Source organism: Cheilinus undulatus, linkage group 14 (assembly GCF_018320785.1).
Source record: "Cheilinus undulatus linkage group 14, ASM1832078v1, whole genome shotgun sequence".
NCBI lineage: Eukaryota > Metazoa > Chordata > Actinopteri > Labriformes > Labridae > Cheilinus > Cheilinus undulatus.
The window spans coordinates 35,474,269-35,494,756 of record NC_054878.1 but is presented as its reverse complement, the minus strand read 5'-3'; the positions used below and the strand labels follow the sequence as shown (position 1 = coordinate 35,494,756).

At 39.2% G+C, this 20,488-nt stretch overlaps 1 protein-coding gene across 10 annotated transcripts in view; it reads right to left on the bottom strand.

Moving 5' to 3' along the window:
• The window catches only part of lama2 (laminin, alpha 2), a 356,517-nt gene that overhangs the window by 205,007 nt on the left and 131,022 nt on the right, over positions 1–20,488 (bottom strand). For all 10 annotated transcript variants that reach the window (XM_041805224.1, XM_041805230.1, XM_041805228.1 and 7 more), the window contains exon 14: positions 15,193–15,357. In XM_041805224.1, coding sequence (XP_041661158.1) covers positions 15,193–15,357 — 165 coding nt within the window. The remainder of the gene's footprint in view (positions 1–15,192; positions 15,358–20,488) is intronic.

The following is a 20,488-nucleotide window of genomic DNA, read 5'->3' as shown; positions in this document are numbered from 1 at the left end:
TGCATTCAACCGGAGTAAAAAAAAAAAAAGTAGAATTTCAGCTGACAGCCGCACAGACAACAAAAATAACAGGCTCTGTTGTCTGTTTCAGATGATTCTGTAAGACAGGTGTTACAGTTTAATGAGTGACAATGTTCACTGATAACTACATGTGGATAAAAATAAAAAGAGATAAAAACAGGAATTGAAAACTTAAAGCACTTCTTCGTTTTGTTTTTCCAGTAAATTCATAACTCTTTAGTATGATATGAAATAACAGCAAATGTTCTGTGTTTTAACAATGTTGTTACTACAACTACTGACACCTACAGTTGAAAAGTCACCAATAAAACAGTCACTTGTTTAAATATAACACCTGCTTGCCCACAGCACTGTTTACACTAAGGGCTTTAGATCTGTAGTATTTTTTCAAGTGTCTGATAAGTGTATTTCCTGCTATTTCCTTCATATCATTTTGCAATTGAAGCACAAATGACTGTTTTCTTCATTATTAGCAGATAAAAATGCTACAAATATGCTAAAAAAAGAAGCATTATCTTGAGCACACTTAATGAAGCTTTTTAATGACAAATTATCATTTACAGCCCCTTGATGCACAGCATGTTGAAATGATCACCTCTTTATAAGAAAGAAGGAATGTGTTCTGAATCAGGAATTGGCCTGAACTGAAAATTGATTTTTGAAACAAATCGTGACCCCAGAATCAGAATTATATCAAATCATGAGGTACATAAACAATTACACCTCTAATAAATTCTATTTCCTCCAGTCCCCTCTCTTTTCTTCTTTACAAAATAAACTAGAAAGGCATTCAGAGAGCGCAGACCTCCGCCATCATCCCTATCTCCCAATAGTGAGGAATCCTTTAAAAACATTCCTGGATACAGATGGTGATCTAGATCACTCCCAAAATCAAATTTGCCGATTACTCCCTCCCCGGTGGGGTGGAGACACGGTGAGGCAAAGCATTGGCTTCGCCACGTGTGGACTGTCATGGAGTAAGCACCCAAGGTCTCACTGGATGACTGCAAGTCATGGCAGAGGGTGAATATTCCTCTATTCCTCACAGCATTGTGAGTATTCTCGCTACAATTTGCTGTCTTTCTCTGACTCGTCCCCTCGACCGGGCGTGCGTCTTTCAAACTCTATCAGCTCCAAAACTTTGAATAGAAACACACCAAAAACTTGCTGCTGGGATTGAAGTTACTAATGTTCGCCATCTCCTGGTGTAAAGTGATAACATCGCAGACCTCCGCCGTTAGCCCTATCTCCCAATAGTACAGAATCCTTTAAAAAATTCCTGGATTCAGTGATCCGGATCAATCCCAAAATCTAATCAGCTCTTCCTTATGCTAGGGATGTTCAATACCATTTTTTTCCCTCCCGATACGATACTGATACCAAGGTGCTGGGTATCAGCCAATACCGATACTGATCCGATACCAGTCTGAACTATCTGAAATGACTGTTCAGACTCACAAATTATTTAGATCTATATTTGACTCAGAACATTGCTCAACTATTAGAAATGTAAATGTACAGCGTCTCTGTGACCCTAAAGTTTTTTTCCTGCTGATTATTGAGTTTTGTTGCTAAATATTAAAATAATAATACAGGGGGCTGCATCACAGGCCTTCTCTCTATCTCTCTGTTTTTTTTAATAAAAACTTTAGTGCACTGTTCCAAATACAATATAAATCTTACAACTCGTAGATTAACAATTGTTGTTTACAGATATGTACTAAGTGTATACAGTTGTATAAATCATCAAGTGCGTTGAACTCTCTCTCTCTCTCCTTTCTGTTATTTTGTGCAGCATCATGTGATGACGGAACAGCCTGCTGTTGGCTGAAGGACACTCAGATAGAAACAATATGGCGGTTAGCATTCAAGCTAGTGGTAATAAATGATCGTAATTCGATTAAAATGGATAAAAAGACGTTCAATATCAGGTTTACTGGTGTGGATTTAATCATTAAAGTACCCAAAACACACACAAGTTCCAGGCATGCTGAAAACGCCGCTGCACAGGATTTAAAGGCATCAAGCGTGAATGGGAAAACACAACGGCTAGATTCAAATGGAAAACAAGAGGTAATGATTTAAAAGTTATTTAACTTTTTATAAACTGTGTCACTACTTGTCTTGTACGACAGCGCCTGTGTGAAAGGCGTTTTAATGATCATATTCAGAAAAAAAAATTGTCACGAAGCCCTCCATTCTTTGCCTTGGTTGTTTGCTGCTGCTGCTGCACTAAAAATGGAAGTTCGGCAGCAAAAAAGAAATGATTTCCGGTTTTTAGCGCTAACAGTTGACTAACCAAACGGTATCGGATCAGTGCATAAACTCGTGTACTCGCCGATACCGATGCCTGCATTTTAAGCAGTATTGGACGTATTTCCGAAACTGGTATCGGTATTGGAACAACCCTACCTTATGCCATTTCTGACATTTCCTGAAAATTTCATGAAAATCCGTCCATGACTTTTTGAATTATGTTGCTCATAAACGAAAAAACAAACAAACCCACCCAATCACGTAACTTCCTTGGCGGAGGTAATAACTAGTCAGAGTTTATCAGCTCCAAAATAATGGACTGATATGTTTAGCTATTCAAAGAAAAGAGGATACCTTTTTTTTATCGTCGAACTACCAGTTCATGTACAGGACTTGATCAGCAAGACAAAAGACACACTGCTTTGTCCAGCAAAGTTGCTGAGATTAAAAAACAACAACAACAACAACAAAAACAGGGCCTCCAATGTGCTTCTTGTTTGTACTGAAATCAGAAACAGACATGCAGTTTTCTAATAAGGGGAAAATGTTCATCTTTGAAAATATTCTACTGATACTGATCATAATTAGAGCTTCCTCCTCTAACTGGCCACAGTGTCAGTCATAAACACACCTCCTCCATGTTATCAGATGATCAAACTGTAAAGTAGAATTAAAGAAATTTTTGTCAGACTTGGAAAAAAACTCAGAGGTAAGAATCAATAGAATGATAGAACTTGTAGGTGTAGAGAGGCTACAATCGGAGAAATAACTTATCTTAAGGAGGAGTTAATAGCAGTAGAAGAATGAAAGTTAGTTTAAGTTTGCAGTGCTTTCTGCAAAGTAAATGCTAACTCATTCTGAGAGAAGCGTATGCAAATCTACATTCTTACAAAACTTTTTTTTTTTTTTTTGGGGGGGGGGGGTAAGAAATCATCCTTCAGGAAATGAAAACCAGATTGTCACACACAAACACACAACATCAGTGGGTGTGCAGGATAACACAAGATACACATAAAACCCCATCAAATGCACACAAACCTGGGCTGGTTTTCTAAACCCTGTGGTTGTTTGCTATTGGTATCAGGAGTTTTCCCTCTGTTTATCTACCGGCTACACACACAACCACATACAGGACTTTGTTGTTTCTAGCAGAAGGGTTAGATTAGCTCCAGATGGACCGAGAGGCAGAGGAATGCTGAACAGCTAACACCAAACTGACTTTCTTTTGTGAAAGTTCATGTCAAAAGAGAAACAAAAGCCAAAGTCCAGTCTGTTTGTATACTGGATTGTTTGAACATAACTTTGTTTGGTTTTCTTTCTGTCGACAGTCAAAACCACAGAAAAAAATGATTTAATCATTATTTATTCATGATGATGAAGGAAAAGATGAAATATACAATGACAAACTGGGAGGAGACATCCCATGGAAGTATTGTGTTTATAGCTAATGCTAATTCTCAACAGCCATTCCTAGATGGGCTTTTATGAGAGCTCTGAGGCATTAATTGGTTTGGTGGGCAATGGAGTTGATATGGCATTTTGTCACCTAATGTGGTGATGGAAATGTAGCTTTTCAGTTACCATCTTGGTGAAAGAAAATTAAACTCTTTGGTCCTAAGTAAAAAGCATCTTTATGGGTGGCTCTTAGATCTCTATAACCTTGCAATCCACAATGTTTTTGCTGCACCAAACACTATTCAGACCAATCAGTGTCATTAGAGGAGAATGAGGCAGTAGCTATGGGTGGGGTTTAGTTGTACTCGAAGCTGTTTTCAATAGTTGCCTACAGTGCCTTGATTACCTTGGATGTGGCTTAGCTTAGTGTCAGTTTTACTTGAACTAGATCACATTAGTTTATAAGAGTAATGGGGGAAAGGGGTTAGTCGTTGTGTAAGTGGTTGTATACAATGGCTGCTAGTGGAGGGATTCGCTCGGACGTAGCCACGGTGGCAGTTTTGTCAGAACTGGACAAAATGTCTTTATTAAAACAAGGGCAGAGAGCAACACTGAAGGCTTTTCATTACAGAAAAGACCTTTTTGCTCTGCTACAGTCGGGGTTTGTCTGTGTATCTAATGGCTGCTGCTGCAGTAGCTATTACCTTGGATGTAGCTGTAGGAAAGCAGCAGTTTAAAACCATCACATTTCTGGGATACATTGTGCAGATTTAAACATTTTTTTATTTGGGAAAATTGGGGAAACTCAAACTCAAAGAGAAGTTACAGAAATTGGCAGGAAAATCAGAAAGGGTAGGAAAGTGTTAGCTAGCTAGCGCTAATGAAATTTACAGTCATGAAGGAGGGACCTTGAAACTCAAGTTGTACAAAAAAAACCTTGTGCAGGAAAGGCATGAACACTGTATGGTGTTCATGGAATTTTAAACCAAACACATTTTTAAGAATACCAAGAAATGACCTTTAAAGCAACATACTGAAATACAGGTAAGCATTAAGGGGCTCCGTCACACTCAAAGCAGCAGGGTTGGAAATTAACTTTTTTTCATCTACCTGCTACTGTGGCTGGTGGATTCAAAAATCAATGAAACAATTTAATGGCTTTTTTCTTCACTGAGTGTCAGACTTGCAAAAATTGTATATTTTGTGCACAATTCCAGCAATTTCACACTGAATTTGGGCCTTGTTTTATGATCTTTGACTTACGATGAACAAAAAAGTCAAACCATCCCAGCTTACAGCTGAATGTAAATATTTGACAGCAGCACTGACATACGATGAGGATGAGGCCAGGCTCTTTGGCCCGTGACCATGAACATCTGCTCAGTTCTGATCATGCAGTCGCTACTTTTGCCATTTATCATCACAAAATCATTCTGTTATGTTACTTCTATTTACCAGTGGCTGTGGGGTTGAACTAATTCACCTGATACTGCTAAAAAATACCCAATTTGGCTGGTGCTGGATGCTAATTTCCTACTCAGTTGAAAACAGACAACAAACATCACAGGACTTCTGATGCCAGCTTTGTCGGCACCAATGGTGGAAGAGAAACCAATTTAACTTGTACCTCAGAGGGTACACTTTTACGGTCTACAGCTGCTGGTATTGTCAGGACGAATTTTCAATACAAAGGAAAACAGAAGTCAACGTTCGTAACCTGGGACCAATAACTGCTGACGAGAAGGGCTCTGAGGATGTGGGTACTGCCAGTGCAAAACCAAGGCAACTGTGGACACATGCCATCATGCAAATTACATGTGAGAAATAATTCAAACATTCAATTTGATTAAACTGGATTATTAAAAGTACTGGACATTTATAGTGACTTTATAAAATCTAGCCTTCTCTCTCATTGGTTTCCAGGTGGTTGCTGTCTGTATTGACTTTGATGACTTGTATTTTATGACTCCTCTGCAGCTTTAAAAGGCTGGGAGAATGTTGATGCAGCTGTGGGATGGAGATGAAGACACTTCCTTTGGACTTGATGCTCCTGGAACAGCCCTGATCTGAGGGGTCTCTCTGTTTTTGAGTCAGGGGTCAGGCTTGGGGTATGAACCCTTCATTGGCGCTGACAGAAATGAGGCAGATCAGTTTTCAGTTGGTGGTTTGAGGAGCTCTGCATGGGGTTTTCCCTTAGACAAAGTCTGGGGTTAAAGGCAGTCACTTTGATGATTTCGAAGGATGTCAGTTTAGAGGGTTGATGGCTTTGATTCAGCCTAGGGGAATTTACAAAAAAGCTGACCTCAAGGTCTGGGCCTAAATAATTTGAAGACAAGGTAGAAACACTTGGGATAATAGTGCCATCTAATGTTTTACCAAAGTTTCCCTTTGCGCTGCAAACTGATTATTTTACATGTCGTGCTTTTATTCACCGAAGTAAAAACAGTACAGAAAGTCACACTTCTGTGTGAAAGCTTGTAAAACAGAAGGAAGTGCCGTTGTATTTTGAGCTGGTTGTGTTTTGGACCATAACGTGATAATTATCTCTGCGGGTGGCAGAGAGGAGTCGCTCGGATGGACTGTAACTCAGTATGCACATCTTATCCTGAAGATGACTAAGAGCAGCTCACTCATTCTCTTCCAGCCTCTTAGAGCTGATCAGTTATTGTTCTGCACTCCCACGGCTCACTGACTCTTCAAAGTCAACTCCTGCGGCACAAACTTCAAGTCAAAAACAATGACAGTGTTACACTAGATATTCAATAGAAGAAGAGATGATACAACTGTGTTGCTGGGGTTAGATTTGCATGGTTAGCACATGCATCAGATAGTCAGCATTAAGTATAAGCAGGAGGCTAAATTCATATAAACATAATTTTAAAAGTTCTCAAAAAGCAACACATCATGCCACAATCTAAAGAAATTCAAGACTCAAGAAACAAAGTCATTGACATCCATCAGTCTAGAGAGGGTTACAAAGCCCCATATATGGCTTTTGGACTCCCGAAAATCATGGTGAGTGCCATTATACACAAAAGGAGAGAACTTGGAACAGTTGCAAACCTTTACAGGAGTGGCCAGCCCACCAAAACTACTCCAAGAGTAGTCTGGCCTGCGGTTCCTCTCCTGCATGTCTTTTCACCATCTCTCATCCCTGTTTCTGACTCTATCTGTTGTCCTCCTCTAACCATAGGCATGAAAAGCCAAAAAATAAACCTTAAAAAAACATAAAGGTAAACCTCTCATAATAATAGGTTTCAACATGAATCCCAGGATCAAGGTTCAAAGTGTCTTTGTTAGTATCGAAAAAGGTAAATCTGTTGTGCAGACAGGAGTTTTGGTGATTCAACAACAAAAAAAGCAGCAATAATAAATCACAGTTCTAGACACATCTGGTCAAAATGCATTAAAAACAAACAGCAAAGCGCTAGAACAGTGATTTTCAAAGTATGAGGCGGGCCTCCCCTGGGGAGCGCGACCAAACTTCAGGGGAGGCGTGGAACCACAAACCAGAAAAAAAGGAGATTTTGTTGGCTAAGTTCTGCTGTGTGTGGGGCAAACTAGCTAGGTTTTCCCACATTGGTCCCAGTGACACTCAATGCACACAGTGTTTAATTTGCAAAGATGTATAAGCTAATGACAGCATAAGGCTGTGTGAACCCTGGGGTCATACTGAGACAAAAGCACCAAGTCTAGTGATCAAACCAGGGGGATTTTTTGACAGGAAGTAAAAGGAATTTCAGTCATTGAAGGTAACTGAGACATTTAGCAAACATTTAGTGTTGTAAGAAGGTCTGTGCAAAAGCAGATTTTTGGCACCAACAATGATCAAAAATGAGGACCAGGCAAGGCTGAAGGTGGAGGATGATCTGCTGTTATGCAATCCTATATCATCTGCATAGATGCAAACTTAGAGTTCCCACTAAATTAGAGCATAATAATCAGGTCTTCTATGCAACAAGTTCGATAATGAAACCAAAACTGATTGCCTGGGTAAGATAGGCGTTCAATATGCAAACCAAGATATTAAAATATTTAAAATAAAAATGTTTAAGATGAGACATAAATGTTTGAAAATAAAGTTAACATTTTTTAACTTACTTCTACAGTGGTGGGGGTCCATGGAAAAAAATATTTCTCCTAGGGGAGGCTCACTCTCCAACACTTAGAAAACCCCTGTGCTAGAATAAATACCACTGATGATTATTTCCCTAACACTAATAAACTGAAGACAGACAAAAGAAAGTATCTGCCAGCTTAAATGTGAATTAAATTAAATTACATCGGTGCACCGGTAGTTGGGTGGTTAAGGCGCACCATATACGCGGGTGGCCTAGGCTCAAGTCCGGCCTGTGGCACCATTTCCCGCATGTCTCTCCCCACTCTCTTCCCTGTTTCCCAGTCTATCCACTGTCCTCTATCTAATAAAGGCATGAAAAGGCCCAAAAATAAAATCTTAAAAAATAAATAAATAAATAAATTACATCAATTGAAAAGTAATCATAAGTTCTTTCATCTCAGTGAATTAGACTGCTAGATCTAGATTTTGCTGTTAACATCAATTGAAAAGAGGATCTTTAGTTAAAAAGGTTGGTGACCACTGATTTCAATGGTTCTACCAAAGGTTTGAATAATGAAAGTGTTAGTAAATGAGGATCACCATGGTCATTCATGTTGTATTAATAGCAAAAACATCCAGTCGTAATGGTTTTTCATTACAGTGAACTTTGCAAACACTCTCCAGGAACACAAATGTGTGTGACACCAAATTACCTGGTTGATAAAAATTGGAACAAATCCACTGTGATTGATGTAAAAGCACCTTTACAGCCTTGTGAGTGAAAAACAGGGTGTGGGAGGAGGAGGGGTAGACAAAAGTGAGAAAATAGGAGGGGAAATCCATCTCATGCAATCAGCACTAGATTAGAAGCGACACAATACACAAACTCCTCTACACACACATAAGTCACAGCTCAGCAGGTAAAAGCTGATGTTCCTTTCTGTAGAAAAAGAGAGAACATTTTTCCACCAAAGTATTTTACAGAAACTCTTTTAAGACAGATTTCATTCATCACCGCTTAGAGATGTCAACCTCTATAAACCAAGGTGAAACTGGAGCATTTTTCTAAACACTTTTCTGCCTCAGGATTGCACCTGTAGCAGTTTTTTTTTCCTTTGAATGATTATTGTTTCCTATCACTTCTTCTTTAAAGGACAATGTAAAAGGCAAGGAAAATGAAAAATGGTTGAAGAAGAAGGTGAAAAAAGGCAGAGGCAGAGTTGGGATGAAATGAAACAAAAGCTGAGCTGTTTGTTTGTGTGCGCTTGTCGTGTTTCAACATATTTCGAGCTCTTTCATCAGCTGTCAGAAACGGATGTATTCAATCTTTCTGTTCTCTGTCCGTCTGCATCGGTGCTTTTTTTGAAGCATTTTTCTGTCTCAGATGTGGAGCAGTTTGTGGTTCTCTGTGGAAGATGGTGGTCAGTATTTGACTGCTTTTGAAGTCTTAAAGTGCTGATAGATGATATTTTCTCCAGGAATTAGACATTTACATGCACAGGTATAAACCAGTCATTATCTGACTTCTGGAGGTACATGGACTGTCATGTAGAGAGCACGATCCCATAATCTTTATCAGACAAATTCCATTATTCAACTAGAAAAACCTGATAAATGTACCTAGCTAAAGACGGCGACATGTTACCTCCTGATGCCTCCGTTACACTATTATGAGGGGGTGCACAGAGATGTCATCAACAATTGGTGCTTTAGTTTTATATCCTGGTTAATTACATGCTTTATTGTCCCTGTCAACATACTTTGGTTTAGACCTGTTAGCAGCTCCCTGCAGCCACAGTGCTGTATAAGAAAGTCCAGCACTGCTTCTAACTGTCCCATTTCACTTTAAAAAACCCAGACAGCTCAGTGGACGAGCCAAAAGTCATCTTTATCTTGTGCACACATGTTTATAACTTCTCACCTGGACTAGTGCAATTCATTGTTGGTATTGATCAGTCCTTGTTACATTGTCTGCAGCTGCTCCAAAATGCAGCCACATGTCCTCTGACAAAGAAGAAGTGATCATATCACAGCAGTTTTAGCTTTCCTCCACTGGCTTCCTGTTAGCTTCAAGATCCAGTTTAAAACTACTCAATCCGCTTGCTTCAGACTGAACTGTTTATACTGGCTTTTGATAAAAGCAGAGCTGTGACATCTTGACATTTTCTGCTTTTATTTATACTGCTTATTATTGCTTTTCTACTATTCTTTTTTGTTGAGTTTTATTGCCTTAATTGCCTTAGCAGTACTACCACTGAGGTTGTTTTAAATGTGCTATATAAATGCATTTTTAATTGACTTTTGTTATCAGACATTTATGTTTTAACTGTTTACTTTTGTCCTTTTCAATCCATAACAAGTTCCTTTTCCCATAGAAAGTTTACCTTATTATCTTCTTTCACCTTCAAAAGCAGGTCTTGCTCCAAACTGGAAGTCAATTATACTTAGTTTAAGACAAAAGATAAATCTAAAATGACTAAAAACAGTTTTATATACAGAATAATGGAATTTTGAAAAGCAACAAAAAAGGATGCCATTAATTGTGATTTTATCTTGGGTGAAAGATCAATGTCTCAAGACAGCATGTCCATCTCTTGTTTGTGAATGGGCTACCTCATTAAAACTTGAAAGGATTTTCTTCTAACTTTGTCCAAATGTCCTCTCTGCCTCAAGGATGAACTGATTAGATTAGAAATCTCATGAACACAATAATTCACTGAATGCAGTAAGGGAATTTTGTGAAATGTGACACAAACTCACACCTGGATGGAAGGTTGAAGTGATTAGAGATTAAAGCTCACGGTGAATTTTTCTACTGTAGCCTTGGAGGAAAGATGGGTAGTATTATATTTGTGTGTATTTTTTTGCAAAACAAAATTCTATTCATGAATTACTTCTACAAAGTGTATTACAACTTTTCTTTGGACCTGGCACTCATATCAACCTCCTTATGTTAATAAAATTTTATGAACCCATTTTAAAGCCAAGTTTTAACACTTCATCACAATACTCTGCTATCATGGAGCACTGAAATTTTACATTTGGCAGCATACTGATCCCAACTTGTCCACACATCACTGCCAAATAAACTATAAAAATGAAAAAGCATTCTTAAAACAGCGCATATTAAAGTGACAACAAAGGCTATCCTTGTGAATGAGCAGTCTCTGGACCAACACAGGCTGATAAATCACCCAATGAACATCAGAGTAACATACTTCTGGACCAATGAGCATCCACTGAGAGCAGTAGCGGGCCAATGAGCATCCTCAGTTTTAATGACACGGGTCACACAGAGTATTAGGGCCATTATCACACACGTGAATTTATTCTCCTATGTATCTAATGCTAGCTTGTCATTACACACTAAGCCTGTCACTTCTAATGGCACATACTAACATGACGGACCAGTGCTTGTGGGTGTGCACGGAGTTGTCACAAGTCACACAGCATCTATCTGTAACATGATCAGAGATTGAAGCAGAGAATCGCTTTTTCGTACACACACTGCTCCGAGCTATCGCACACGCATGCACGCACACAAACACACTCTGGTAATTTGTTTGTTTCCCATGTTTGGAGGCATTCGGTTCTGCTCCGCTGTCCCTAATGCCTCCAAAACACATCATTATCTGACTTATATAGGCCTCGGTGTGTATGCGCGCTAAGAGAAAAACAGTTGATTATCGAGTTCAACAGGCGAAACACTGTTTACCCTGAGAGACACAGAGAAGGAGGGAGAAGCAGAGAGAGAAAGAGCGGGAGAGAAGAAGAAGAAGAGCTCGGGGGGAGTGAGGGGAGGTGATTTAGGAACAGGGAGGTGAAAAATGGGAGACCCGGAGAAACGGAGGAGCAGGCCCAATGAAACGGAGCAGGGATGGAGGGATGGTTGGAGGGAGGGAGGGGTGGAGGTTTCAGACAAAGAAGTGAGATGACAAGCCAGGCCTGCAGGATATAAAGTAATGAAATTCTGTGCTATATTCCTCTAAGCCATGACACCCAGACTAACATCACAGTGGCTCTGTTGTTGCAGCAGGGCAACAACTCGACTTCACAAACATGGACTGCAGCTATTTGCCAGCTGGAGTGATAAAGTCTAATCGTGGCCACAGAACAGATAAAAAAAAAAAAAACACAAAACGGCATAAATTCAAACGGTGGACGTTAGCGGGATGGAAGAGTACGGCTGGGAGGGAGGTGAACAACGCAGCAGGAGATGTTCTCAGCAGACTTAGAGCCAGAGGATGTTCTTTTAGATCATAAACTGGATCTGTTTATATATTCAAGGCTGTGCTAATCATAGAGCCTCAACTCAGATTTTACATATTTGACTTTTAACGTTCTCATTACACTGGAAAATGGTTAGAGCTGCTAATGTTGATGTGCTAACAGGCAGTTGGCAGAAATTTGAATGTAAACCAACAGTAAGTTTACAAGAAAAACACAGTGTTGTCATAATTGAAAAACATAAAAGTCCACAATATCCACCTTATTCTAATCCCCTATGACCTCGCGTGAATTTTAGGTGCGACTTCCAGGTGCTTTGTCAAACCGGCTTTTTCCAAAGTAACAAGGTGCTAATCCTGATTATCACAGCCATTCAGAGCTGAAAATGTGTGAATGTAATTTTTACACTACAAACAGGATAATGTGATTATTCCTCTGCCTTCTTTTATCAGAGGATTGGAGAAAATGTGGAGAAATGACCTCAAATAACACAAAAATGTATTTATTAAGACTATCAAGATTAATTGCAGCAACTGCAGTTAATCAAGGTCCATAATTGGTGCACTCATTTTTAAAACTGGGATTAACTAAATGCCTTATTGTCCCTTTAAGCACACTATGTTTAAGCCACTGTCGTGTCTCCCTGCAGCCACACTGTTGTAAAATTAGTCCACCACTGCTCCTTAAAGTCTAGTTTCATTTTTAAAAGTTCAGTGAACAAGTCAAACGTCATCCTTTTTTCTTTTTAATCCATAACAAGTTCCTTTTTCTGTGATTAAGTGCATGTTTTAATTTTTGATCTACCCATAAACACTGGTCTTTGTCCAAACAGGAAGTCACTTGCCCTTTAGCTGGCCACACACTACATGATAATCGTGCTGATTGTTGGGCTGAATCCCTCCTTCCAATCAAAGCCAGCAAATGCCCGATTATGTAATGGCTCTACAGATTATCTTGCCAGATTATCCAGTGGTGTGTGTTGTGTTAAGAATGAACTTTTCCTTTTTCAACCTGACTGGAAGTGCTCGACTCAAGATCATAAATATTCAAAATGTTCAATATTTAAAACCGAAAACCCTTTTGTGTGTGGTGAGCACTGAGGACAGCCAAGCAGACAAGAATAACAGTAGATGGAACAGAGCAATAGCCAATCTGGAAGCAAGCCGACTGAAGGTTGAAGCAAAACAAAAACACAACCATTGGCAACAATAGTAAACGGGAAGCATAGAGTAAGATGGACATCAGAAATGGGCGATCAACTTGTTGATTTGTGGCAACAAAACAAATGTTTAACAACGTGTACTGCAATACAAACCACAGATGAAGTGACAAGGGAAGGAGCTGGACTGAATTTGAAATTGCAAATGCAATGAGTTTAGCATTTAGCCAGTGGTCAAGTGCAAATTATACACAGATATACAGACCACTAATTTTCTTAGTCTCTTTAAAGTATACCTACTTCTAGGTAGTATATAAATGAAAGTATACTCACTGCATGCACCACTGCATCACTGCCTGTAGTGAGCAGCTGTCAAATTGTTGGTTTAACCCTAAAGTCAAATCTAAATGTGCAAAACTTTGCATGTGAGAAATTACACCAGGCTTAGACTCTGACAGTCAGGGAACAGAATCTGTTAGTGTGTCGTGTGCTGTGTTGATCATTCCACACCACACACTACAGGAATAAAATGGTAAAATCTGTAATTATTTGTCGACATGTGTGGGTCTCTCACACTGAAAAAAACAATTAAGATTTTAAAAATCTTAATGCGTGTGGCAGGTTTGAGTTTAACAGAGCAGGCAATTTCAAAATGATACACAAACTGTTTTAAATGCAAAACAGTGGAATTTTAAAATGAAAAAGGTGAGATTGTTCAAAAAAAGAATTTCTGAGATTAATCGTGATTAAAAACTGTAATCTTTTATTTAGAGTTAACATCCCTTTAAGTTGAAACAGTATATATGGGTGATATTCAATTTGATGGATGGAATAATAATAATAAAAAGATGGTTCGTACTCTTCTGGCTGGAAGCAAAAAAGCTATTACAAGGAAATGGCTGTAACCTCACCCACCAACCACTGATGAATGGATAGACATTATTCACGAAATACATGTAATGGAACGGCTTTCATTTTGCCTCAAAGTCCAGAGGGAAAGATTTTACAAAATCTGGAGCAAATGGACTGAGTATGTCAAACCTACATCTTTAGGTCTGAACAACAGCTAGTCTAACTTCTTGCACTTAAGAATGATGTTTTGAATGAGTACATCCCGAAGTGGGTGTGGACGTCTCTCTTCCTTATCCAAATAAAGGCATAAAGGCCCCTCAGAAATCTCAGTTTGATATCACGTCACAAACTTTTTTCTCTCCATGACTCTGAATCCCTGCCTCAATATTTAGAAGCTGTGAGATGTTTTTAAGATATTTTTTCACAGGCTTTTTGTTTTTATCTGATAGGACAGCTGAAGAGACAGTAAACACAGGGCAGGAGTGTGGAGGAAGACATGCACCAAACAGCGGCGTGATAACCTAGCTAAACCTGTGACCTGTTGTGAGTTTTGTAAATTTGAATTTTTACAACTCTGCTTTAACTGAAGTACTGAAACATATAAGTGTAGCAACTTATCAATATGCTTTGTTTCAACATAATGTAACAAAATGAGTTGTTCCCAAGAGTTCAGTTACTTCAAGCATGGTGCTGTGATGTATCAATGGGTTGGTGTTAGATGCTCTACAGAATGACTGGGTACAAATCCCCATAGAAGCGATCCAAATCTTGAGGAAAAACTTTTAAGAAGAGTGAAAGGCTGCAAAAGGGGGACCAAGTCTTAATTAATGTACATGTATCTTAATAATATGTCATTACAGTCCTTATTGGTGTAATGGTCTATAACTTTGTCTTTAATTTAGTCGTTACAGTGAATTTTAAATTTGAGTACATTCAGCAAAAAGTCTTTGAAAATGTTATGCAATTGTTTGGGAAGGCTATGAAGTCATTTTCTTATTAAGCCTACGTGAGAGTGCTATGGGGTCCTGGATTGAAAGAGTACCATTTTCCCCATTTTTTTTTTTAGCATATTCCATTAAAAGAGGGGCATAGGGATTGCTTCAAGGTAAAAGTTGCTGTAAGGCAGGAAAACAATGCTCAATATCTCTCAAATTTGAAGACTCTTCTGCCATGGTGCCTCACAGAGTATAGGAACATCGGTAGGTGTGTGTGTCTGTCTGACCTTGTTCCCCAGGTATAGTCCAGGTGCATTCCAGTAGTAGGCCGAGCCAAGATCATTCACCACGTCGGCGTGTCGAACGCTCAGATATGGAGGAGTCTGTCGGTGAACAGACCACACTCTCCCTCCGGTGTCTCCGACCAGGTGCCAGCCAGTCAGGGTCGTCTCCTACAGGACAGGAGTTAAGAGAAAGTATTTTACTTCTACATCCTTTTGCCAAAAACGTGATTTTATCTTTTATCTTTTTTGATATTTGAATGGTTAAATTCTGTTGAAGTTCATGAACACCATTATGCAATATCTTGTGTAAAAGTGCACAATAATTTTAGTGTGCAAGCTTTGAAATCTGGCACCCTAACACAACACACACTGTGACTGTTTCATTTCTTGTGACTAACCAACATAGTTACTGTGTTAGTAGATGTGTCACTGCATTGTCTACACTTCTCCTGCTCTATAACTCAACTTGGCATCTCATTGTGTGTGCACTTCGTGTATCCAAAATCTAAGTGATGATTGGACTCCCTGAGGCTTATTGCACTCCCCACTGAATCCCACAATGCAGCACGGGTTCACTGAGCAGCAGCCTCAGGAGCTACAGAGCCTATTCTGCCACATAAGTGAATCCACATTAAAACAATAAATGATCCCCCAGCCAGTACGTGTCACTAACAGAGAGTAGAGGAATGCCATTTTTAGTCAGACTGAAAGTTTTTTCTGCAATACCCCAGCTTTTTTTCTGAGTTAAGTCTCATTTGTTGACTTTTCAACATGAAGGCCACCAAAAAAACTGTAACAGGTGTAACAATCTGTGATCAAAGTCCAAAGACACAAGAGTTGTCAAATTCCAGTTTACAGATAATTATCTCTCAGTCCTCCAAAAAGTAGTAACTTCTACCCCTACACAAAGCCCCACCAAAAAATGATACACTAAAAATCACAATCCAACAGGGGTTACCATTGGCTACCAAAACAATAGACAATCCATATACCTGGAGGGGACTGCACTAGCTCACTCTGCAGGGACTTAGGTTCCAGTTGGAGGGTTGACAGTTCCAGTCCTGGCACTAACCAAGCCCAGAAATTTGGTTGGTTGTTGCCATTTTGCTACCAGTCCATTTTCTGGTAGAACCCTTAAGCAAGGCACTCAACACCCAACCGCTCAGGGCGCCAATCCCTCTGCAGCCCCCACTCTCTGAAATCTCTACTTACGTACATGTCTCAGTTTCAAGCCTACAATTTCCTTTCGGGCCTATGATGCTGCACTACCTTACTACACAATTGTTTTTAGTGTTATTAAACATAACAACCTTATATTAACAGTGACACCATCATATGACTCAATACCTGGCCTCTTCAAATACACTAATTGTAGATACACAGAGATACATAACAGACACAGTCATGGCCTTAGGCCTGCAGAGCAGTAAGGACTCATCACAGAGCCCGATGTGCCACAATCCAGGGCTGGAGAGGGGTGGGGGGGCCAGAGTCAAGCTCGACACATGCCAACGTGTGTTGCTAGGCAGCTGGGGTCAAGCTCGACGGCATCTATTTTGTCCTTGGCCTGTTTCAATACACCCACAGACCGCCCCCAGGACAATCACAGCATGACCAGGAGCTTGAGGCAACCTGCCTGGACAGTACCCTAGGCTGTGCTTACTCACCACATCCACCACTTACTCTGTCCTAGCTGTGTGGACTATATTTTTTCAACAGATTATTTTTCCATTCAGCACATCCGTGGCTATGTCGATCCTCCTCCTCGCCTGATTGTGCCCTCAGTAGGGATGAGTGGCAAAATCTTGAACTGATTTGGTACCGATACTGACGCATCAATTACTTACTGTACCAAATTACATCATGGATTTCAGTACTGCATTTTGATACCCCAGTCAACCGAAGTGAACCTCCTGCCACTACAAAGCATATTATGTGATTTATGCTCACTTATTTCGGCAGAGCGTGGACTTCTTTTAATCATTTTGTGTCTTCCTAACGTGGACACAATCACACTGACTGGCACATTTACTTCACTGATTGTGCAACACCTTGTGAATTTTGTTCAAGCCTTTTACATAAAGAAGCTATTCATCGATCCACCGAATTATAACTATTTTTTCTATTAAAGTACAGATTTCAACGTTGTTTAGGCACCCGCACCATTTCAACTGCACTGGTATCGGAAAAAACAAACAATATCCAAGCCTAACCCTCAGCAAGCTTACTTATCATTACACGCCTTACTTTAGCCTCGATTTCGTCCCAAACATGCCTAAAAGTTCATCACAGTACTGTAATCCCATCACTGTTGCTCATTTTGACAGGAGGCTGCATTAAAATGGATATCACAGACAGCCAAAATCTAAGTCCTAACCACAATTACAAGAATGAACGTACAGAAACCATTCAAATGTATTCATAACACCATGTAGATGAAAACGCTCATACTGAAATAACACTGCAACTGGCCAAAGTGCAGTGCGAAAAACCAGGGACCCCCATTGTGCCTGAAGGTAGCTGAAGCATAGTTAAACACAGTCGTGCAAAATTCAAAGATAGTCTTGTGCAGACTTACCCTTTTATGTTTTTTCAAAAATATATTTTTTAAATTTAAGCATAAATCTCACTAAATGACCATGCTTTTGTTTTACATGTATCCATGTAATTTTATGCATATCCTTTATAGAAGTTGGTCAGATAAACAATTTGAAAACTTTAAAAGATACCATTTTTTTTGGAAGGCATCTGGTGATCCTCTCTCATCATCTCACAACACTTCACTTATTTCCTTTTCAATCCATATCAAGTTCCCTTTTCTGTGGTCAAGTTCATGTTATAGTCTTCAATCATTCTATAAAAAGCAGGTCTGTATCCAAACAGGAAGTCTGTTACTCTTAGTCTACGAAAGTAGATACATTCAAAATGACACAAAAGAGTTCAAAATTTATGGTGGAATTTTAAAATGCTGGAAAAAGAATGCAACTGATCACAATTAATTACAGAAATTCTGAGGTTTATCCCAATTAAAAATTGTAGTCTTAAGTCAGCTGCAATTTTAGCTGAAATTAAGAGAAATTCTTGCCTGTTGCAGCTTCAATGGATCTCTAAATCTACACTTAAATCAACCTTATTTTTGAGTTGACATAAATCAGATGGAGATTTTTCCCTTAAGTCTTATTTTTGTTTGGATAGAGTGAGACACTGAGGAGAGACAATGGGGAAAGACGCTGAAAAAGGGGTCACAGACTTGATGTGAGCGCAGCCACCTGCTTAAAGGACCACAGTCTCCATGTATGGAGCATTCAAGTTTACCGCTAGGCCACCAGGGCCCCAGATAGAGGAGGTTTAAAAGCTTTAAAGATAGGATTAATCATTATTTTAACCCTCTTCTGCTATGACAGGACTTAAATCACTACATTTCAAGATATTTCTCTGTACCTGCTTCTCAAAATGAAAAGTTAAATCAACAAAAGAGTAAAAACCTGAGACGTGATTTTAGGTTTTGTAAATCCGTCACATGTCAGACACGAAGCCTTGCAGCTGACACCTGGAGAGGGTTTTTTCAGGGATTGTGTGTGTGTGGGAAAGACAGACAGCCACACACATCCGTCATTGCAATTAACCTGACCTTGGATTCCCCTCTTCAGCACAAACTCACGCACACACAAACACACCGCCGCACACACTATCAGTGTCTAAATCAGAGCTGTCATCCTGTCAGCGTCTCCCCTTCTCCTCCCCTCCCTGCCTGCCTGTCAGTCAAAAACTGTTTTCCTCTCTTCACCTCTCTCCTTCTCCTCCTCCTTACCTCTTGTCTTGTCTCCTCCCTCTGTCTCTCCTCTTCTCTTTTTTCCTCTTTCCTCTCTTTCCTACAAATTTTCTCTCACCACCTTTTTGTCCTTACCTGTGGTCCATCCACCGCTGCTCTCAGAAATACTGATACAGATTTGTCTTTGCATTTTTTAACCTACTTCTACTTGCTATTTTACCTTGATAAAGCAATGACTTCTTTTTGAAAGAAATCCTCATATTCCTAAAAATTTCGTGCCAGATATAGACGTTGTTTTGGTGCCACTTTTTTCTACTTTTATCTGTGCTTGAAGGATATTGATCAGGCATTTCTTTTCTTTCCTTTGACTGAGCAGTGAAACAAATCACTTCTCTGAATAAATCAACCAAAAGCTTTGCACTAAAAATAATCTTAGTGGTGTACAGATACTGGAAAGGTAACAGATGGATTTCTGCATCGAGGATCTGACTACTAACCAGGGCTGAACAATTTGGAAGAAATTATCGAACTGCAAATCTTGCACCTTCGCTAATTTTAAGATTGCAGAAGGTGCAATATTTCTTTAACAGAAGGACAAATGGTGGTTTAATCTAAATTTCAATAAATTTCTCACCTTTAATGTTAAAATGAATACATCCAGAGCAGCGAACTCCTAAAAACAAGTTCTACTCTGAGGAAAGTTTCCGAGCAGGGTTATGCCAGAATATAAGGTGTAGCACAGTTTCTAAATGCCATAAAAGCTGCTCCTATTATGAGCTGTCCAGTTCTTCATTTCTTCAAAGGTCAAACCTGTCAAGACTGTTTGATACATGGGTCAAAAGGTGTTTAAGGACTGGAGGGACTTTGTAAAGTTTTTAGGACATTCAGAGGACATCGCCTTTTCTTGTTGTGTTCACTTTGCAAGATCTGGGAAGGAGTTTAAGATTAAGATAGAAAACTGCAATGAGAAAGAGGGGAATGACGTGGCAAAATAAAAAGGGTAGGAGTCAAACACTAGCTGCCTGTTTTGAATAAAGACTCATGTCTTTTATTTAGGCCAGATTTTAATACCATGCAGCCACACCTTTAAAATAATAGACTGGATGACGTTAACCTCCTGAGACCCAAAGTTTTGTTTGGAATAAATTTTTAGTTTATCCCACTTATTTGATTGGATTTGATTATAGTTGAGCCCAAGCAGGAACAAAATTTCCACTGAAATTTTTGGATTTCTTGGACATTTTCCATTCCAAAATCAACCCAATTCTGCAAAATTTCACAGATATTACCTAAAATTTCTGTGATAATTCTTAACCATATTTTTTAAAGTATATCATTAAAAGTACCCTAAAATGTCCTCAGTTATTACTCTAAGTTTTGGTGAAACTCTATCATAAAGCTTAAACATTCCAATAAAAATGTCCCAAAAATTACATACAAATTCCTGAAAATTTCAATTCCCCCAAATTTTCTTTCTTTAGAATTCCATGAAGATCGCAAAAAAATGTCCCCATAACATCAAAAAAC